The sequence below is a fragment of the Echinops telfairi genome, unplaced genomic scaffold, assembly GCF_000313985.2.
Source record: "Echinops telfairi isolate 266 unplaced genomic scaffold, ASM31398v2 ScPeMD7_7469;HRSCAF=8507_0, whole genome shotgun sequence".
NCBI lineage: Eukaryota > Metazoa > Chordata > Mammalia > Afrosoricida > Tenrecidae > Echinops > Echinops telfairi.
This window is the reverse complement of record NW_022111372.1, coordinates 51,202,350-51,209,046: the sequence shown is the minus strand read 5'-3', so window position 1 is coordinate 51,209,046 and position 6,697 is coordinate 51,202,350. Positions and strand designations below refer to the sequence as shown.

General features: G+C 47.6%; 1 protein-coding gene across 2 annotated transcripts in view; it reads left to right on the top strand.

Annotated features, from left to right (window-relative positions):
• SIMC1 (SUMO interacting motifs containing 1) overlaps positions 1-6,697 on the top strand; it is a 45,193-nt gene that overhangs the window by 25,503 nt on the left and 12,993 nt on the right. For both annotated transcript variants that reach the window (XM_030888787.2, XM_045284575.1), the window contains 2 exons: positions 4,737-4,893; positions 5,454-5,538. In XM_030888787.2, coding sequence (XP_030744647.2) covers positions 4,737-4,893; positions 5,454-5,538 — 242 coding nt within the window. The remainder of the gene's footprint in view (positions 1-4,736; positions 4,894-5,453; positions 5,539-6,697) is intronic.

The following is a 6,697-nucleotide window of genomic DNA, read 5'->3' as shown; positions in this document are numbered from 1 at the left end:
AGCATGCAAGCCCCAGAACCTCCATTCAGCCCACAGCTTCACCCCACTGTTCCCTAGCAGGATTTTGGAGTGTTTCCCTGCACGCATGTGCACTTACATGCACTGTTTTAGCTCCCTCTTCTTTTGATCCAAATTCTAGCCACCTCTGTTGTCTTGAATCCTAATTTCTGTTTGCTTTGCTCAACAAGCTTGCCACCCTCCGTTTGGGGCCTTAGTTAAAAGCGCCTCCAGAAAGAAAGCTGGCTGCGACCCCCCTAGGAGGTACCCCCTCAGGCCTCTGCAAGCCTCAGGCCAGCTTCAGACAACAGTGCAACACGCAGGGCCACTCCTCTCCAACAGGACAAGAGGTGACCATTTCTGGAGCACAGAGACACAACCGGTCGGGGGTCACTGCGGACACAATGGACGGCACCTAGCAGCAACCATGGGGAGCGGGCTGACTGGCCATCGGGGATCCAGTTTGTTGCCCCTTAGCAATACAGGGTGCAGTTCTTGGTGTTGGAGTGCCCATGAAGCAAGATATTGTGCCGTTGACAACTTGGATGTTTGTGGCAGCCTGCCTGAAGCAGGACGGTCAGTGCCATTTTTCCAGCAGCATCTGTCGCATGTCATACTTCTCACAATATTTCTGTAAGGTAGTCGAGAGGCGCCAGAGACCAAATCAGTCAAATGAGAACAAACAGGCTTTATTAGGGAGAAAAAACCCCAGCCTGGGCGAAGTCGCACAGTCCACAATGTCCGGGCTGGGGGAGTCGCATTGCAGGCTACAGCGCTGCTGCTTATATGGACAGGTGTGTCCGGGTTTCTGGAATGTAAGGTGTCTTCCTGGTTCCGGGTGTATTTGTGCCGGGTGCAGAGTGGTGGGCAAGAACAAAGCGGGCACTGAGCCAAATGGGCCGTGCTAGGTGCAGAGTGGAGGGTCGAGAGCAAAGTGGGCACTGAGCCAAACGAGCCATGCCGGTGCCCGGTGCAGAGCGGCTGGTCGAGAACAAAGCATCCCATTAGCCAGTTCTGGTCAGCTCCGCAGGTGTGTATGGGAGATTCAGGGCCACTTGCCTAGTTGTTTCAGCCAGCTCTGGTCAGCTCCGCACGGGTGGGGAAGAGTGAAGGTCACTTGCTGCTAGAAGCCAGCCTGGTATTGATCCGGCCATACAATTTGAAACATCTTACAGTGCTATTCCCTACTTAGTAGACTACCACATAGCATAACATAATTTTTATATGCCCCGGGAAGCCAAAACAGCCAGGTTACCCACTTTATTGTGATATTCCCTTTTATTTTGTGGGCCTGGAACAGAACTTGCGATATCTACAAGGTGTGCCTGTCCATAAAAGTTTAGGCCCAGGACTTGTGAAAAAACGTAATTAGATGGCTTCTACTTTCATGCCTAATAAGTATGGGGTTTGGAAGCCATCATTTTCATCCTGGAAGTAAGTAAACACTGCTGAATCAACTGGAAAAAGAGAAAGTGGAGTTGAAGATGGAGCTGACCACTTCTATTCCCCCTCTCTCAAGAATCTGCCCCTGGGTAGTGTATAGTCCAGTGCCTGAGAAGAGTCATGCCGCACATCTTACCCAGATGTGTCTTTCTACCAGCTGCTCTCAGGCTGGAGCTGAAAGCTGGCCTTCCCCTGGTACAGCGGTTTCAAGACCTGAATTTAAGTATTATAGAGAATCTCTATACACTTTTTTTTTCATTCTATCTCCAGTTCCTACTATGCTCAGTTTACTGAACGGGTTCCTTGTCCTTGGAAGATCTGTTTGTATTTTAGTATTTGTGGATTATAAGGCCAGGATAAATGCAAATCCTGGAATAAACACTGGCCTCAGAAATACAATTTTAAAAGTAAAACATGAATAGGAAAATTATCTTGTTGAAAGTAAATGTAGAGGAGAAGATAGACTTTAAAAGAATCTGATGACTTATCTTGCAAATGTAGTCATTTGAATTCCTCTTCATTAAGAAGAAAAGGTGTCAAAGGAGATATAGCAAAGGATAAAAAATGCACATTAAAGTAATAAAATGGATTTTTACAAATATTTCAGTCCTAGAAAATGTTTGAATAGTGAGAAATAACAATTAAAGAAAAAACCTACTCATTCTGCTTTTTTAACTCCGTTTTTATGCAAATAATCTATGTGTCCAGGGGGAAGGTAAAAATAATGAGAAAAATAAAATAGGTCCTGGTTTCTCATTGTTATAAATAGCAACAGCACAGGGCTCTCCTCCGTTGTAAAGAGTATGTTGCAGACTGCAAAGGGTGGCAGGACTCTGGGTCTGGGGCCAGCCTTGTTCCCTGTTCTCCAGGCAGGTCCTGCCCGGTTCCTCCTTGCCCCTTGTCCTTTCTGGATCTCTGGGTTTGTTATTGGTGGATCATAAATGCAAGTCTTGTGATAAAAGCTGGAAGTGAAAAAAGACGTCTTGAAATAAATGGTTGCTGACTAGGAAAACTGTCTTGGGAGAATAACCGGCCAGATGCAATGCAGAAGTTAGATTTTAGCCCTATCTAAGGGCAGTGGTATCTGCTCACAAGCCGTGTTGTGCCTACAAAACTTTAGAAGGATGACCAAGCCAACAAAACCCACAGCAGGCCGTCCAGACCCGTGCATCCAAGACTAAGCACCTTTTGCTGGATGCAGATGTTGCTTTTAGAAAGTGAGTTTGACACGGTCCTGAAGCTCTGGTGTCGCCACGCACTGCTCAGAAGCTTCTGCAGGTGTTCCCATCGACCCTTGCTGACCAAGTCCTGAACTAGGTAGAGTGAAAAAAGTCTAGGCAAGAGAACGCCTAAATTCCAGACTGAAATTTAAGTCACCACCATGTCACCTCTGGGTGTTCTTAATTTTTGCTCATGTCTTTCCCTCTGCTTGAAATGCCACCTGCCTTGAGCCTTCCCTGCCCCTTCTAGACCACCATCATCCATCCATCCCAGCTTTTCCATAAGAAAGCCTCTCCCCACCCCAGCCCTGCCCAGATGACCTTCACTCTGAAGCTCCACAGCCCTGCTGGTACCCCAAATCCAGGTGCATTTTCTCTGCACTTTTCTTGGGTTCCTGTTGTATCCCCCTTGCCCTTATTCAATTATCAGTCTTTTTACAGTGGTACTCTCTTTCGTTTATCTTAACATTTCTTGTGCCAAACTGTATCTGGTACATTATGATGTTAGCTACCATCAAGTTGGTCCTCAACTTACGCTTTCTTCCTGTGTAATGTTTTTTATGTCATCCCACAACCCATCAAGGTTTCGGTCATTAGTTTTCAGTGCATCAAATCTATCCCTGAGCTTTCTCCAAATCCAGGCGGGATGTATTCAAGGTGTATTTTGGCTCTCACGGACTTGTTTGCATTTTCTTCAGCATCGATCTGAAATTGCACGTGAGCAAGTTGCTGGTCTGTTACACCGTCTGCCCCTGGCCTCGGTTTGGCTCTAGCTACCACGCTTTTCTGTCTTCTCTTCCCACAGGTGTAGTCCCTTAGATTCTTGCATCTTCCATCTGGCTGTGAACGAGACACTTCCTCTTCAAGTTTTCACTCCCTGCACAAGACACCATATGCTTTTCCATTTCTTTTTATCATGTTATTGGGGGCTCATACAGTCTTTTCCATTTCAAAATGTCCCGTCACGTCCATTTCAGCCCTCTAAGGCCTAGGATATCGATCCTTATGCACTGCATTCATGTCTGACAACTTCCAATTTCCCTAGAGTCCTGCTTTGTACATTCCACATTCCAACTGTTAATGGATGTTTACAGCTGTTTCTTCTCAGTTTGAGTTATGCCCCATCAGGAAATGCCCCCACCCCCACCCCCAAGCTCTGATCCCTCCAAGTCATTGAGGACTCTGTTCTGAGAAGGCAGCTCTTCCCTGGCATATTGTGAGCACCTTCCAACACGAGGGACTCACCTCAGCCAGGGCTCCCCTGCCAGTCATCGGGTTTCCAGGGTGAATTCCCCAGAAGCTGCCAGACTGTGCCCTCTTCCCAGTCTGTTCTTTGGACGCTCCACTGAAACCTGTCCACCCTGGGAGACCTGCTGGTCTTTGAAATGTGGGGGGCCCGGGCCTCCAGCATCCCAGCCACACTCCAGCCACCACCATGTGAGAAACTGAGAGGCAGTGGGGAGAAAGACAGGCACCATGGTTTCTTGTACTTCACAGATACTGTGTTTTTTTTACAAGTTGACCGCTGGTGGCAATCGTGTGTGGAGCAAGTCTGTCGGTGCCGTTTGTCCGGCCGCATGTGCTCACGCCCTGTCTCCTTGTCACGCTTGGGTCATTCTCACCGTGTTTCAAGCTTCCTCCTAATGCTATTGCATGCATCTCAGGCTGCAGTGTCATGTCAACATAGCTCTCACGTGCACTGAGGAGCTGAGACCTTTGTGTGGCTCACGTTATTGATGATGGCATTCACTTATCGTGAGAGCTGCAGCCAAATCCACAGTATCTCCGAGGTCTGCCTGTCTTTGTTTCCATGACCTTCTCTTTAACTTGTCTTTATCCACTATCCAATAGTTCTCTCCTTTCAAGCCTTGAATTCTTGAACAAATCTATCCCTGCTTGGCGATTTTGTAGACCTCCTTTACTTAATCCTTTTCAGCCATCTCTTTTGTTTTTATTTTTTAGGGAAGATGTAAGGAAGTTCAGGGAGGAAACTATGCTATGTGCTTCCATGAAATAATATTTGCTCTTACAGTGGTATGTGCTATGATGAACTCCCTGTCCCTCTTCCCCATGCAGGGAGATGTTCTTCACCACCATGGAAAGCCACCTTCTGCGCTGCAAAGTGTTAGAGATCATCTTTCTCCACAGCTGTGAGACGCCCACCCGCCTGCCCCTGTCTCTGGCCCAGGCCCTCTACTTCCTGAACAATTCAACCTCGCTGCTCAAATGTCAGGTATACCTTCTCCTGCTTCTGTTTCAGTTCAAGAACACCTTTTTGCTTGATATGCTGGTGCGTGAACATTACGTGATGGGGCTTCAGAAAGTTCGTGGGGAAATGAAATTTTATTTACCCCCACCCACCCAAATGTGTTTATTCTTTTTCAAATCATTTTATTGGAGGCCCTTACAGTTCTTATAACAATCAATCAGTTGTCTAACAATCGACTGTATAAAGCATGTTTGTACATATATTGCCATCATCATTTTCTAAACATTTACTTTCTATTTGAGCCCTTGGTATCAGCTTCTCTTCCCTGCCGCCCCCGCAACCCCTACTCTCGTGACCCCTTGATAAATTATTATTGTTTCATATCTTACACCCACCGCTGTCTCCCTTCACCCATGTTTCTGTTGTTCATCCACCTGGGTATGTGTGTGGGGCGGGGCAGATTGTAAAATGAAAAGATAATGGAATTTTCCTCACGTAAAAAAAAAAAAAAAAGTAAGTGAAAATGTGAATAAGACCGGTAACTGGGGAAGGCATTTGTTAACATAGCTTTCCTGTCTCCACAGTCCGATAAAACCCAGTGGCAGACGTGGGATGAGCTGATTGAACACCTGCAGTTTCTGCTGTCCAGTTACCAGCACGTGTTAAGAGGTACGGAGGCTACGTTCACAGAGGAGATGTGCTGGGCAGTCCTCGGGGACAGCAGGAGGAGGCCTTGTTCTCACTGACGGCGACTCTCATCTTTTAGCCGAAGTCAAGCTTGGTTCCTGGGTTTAATCTTTTATAAGGAACAGGGGGCGAGATAGCTGGAGTCACACCTAAGAAACAGAGGAATTCACATGGTTTTTTGTTTGGGCTCCTGGTGGGGACCCTCCGTGTTGTAACCAAGAGTATTCAGTGGTGTCCTGAAAAGCCCGGCATCATCCCGCCCTGGCAGCTCTCCCTGCCCGGCACTGTATCATCTTGGTTGGGTCGAGTGCACTCTGATTATGGGCACCCTTCGTGTCTGCCCACACAGGGCAAATCAGTTCCGTATATCTCGCAGTAGATGTAAGATTCCCCAAAGCCCATGAGAGAGGCCTTTCAGCGCCGCTCTGATCACACACACACACACACACACACACACACATGGGTGAGCAGTGCGGATCTGGGGAGTTAGACGAGTTCACTCTAGGCAGGCGAATACTGACGGGGAACATTATGTTGGCCAAGGGAGAGATGAAGCCCTTGGGAAAACCAAAGAGCTGCTGTGCTCGGAATGACAGAAGGGGGACAGCCACTTCCCTCGGCAGAGAACTCGTGGCCCCCCTGACCCGATGGACTAAGAGGGGTGCCCCATGGCCCACACGGGGGTCTTGTGTTTCTGTCACATTTCACTGTGGTGTTGTGATGAAAGTTTACACGGCAAATTCAGTTTCCGTCTGACCGTTTCTATAGAAAAACTAGTCAATGGCATTAGTTACCCTTTTCACCATAGGTCAACATCCTCTTGAGTTGAGGTGGTTCATTTCCAGTACTCAACCCTGGTGGCACAGTGATTGCATGTTGTTGTGATCTGAAAGGTCAGTGATTGGGAACCACCGTTCTCCTTCCTTAAAGAGCAACAGGCCCAGAAACTCATGGGGCAGCTCCGCCCTGCCCCACAGGGGCACCGTGAGTTGTCATCGACTCAGTGGCAGGGAGTTTTGTAATTTCCCTGCCCTCCTTACCTCCTCATCTTTGCTCTCGACTTTTTGGTTGCAGGTAGATAGTCTTTTAATGGAACCCCTTTATTGTGTCTGTCAATCTGTTCTGCTAAAAGGTGACCCTC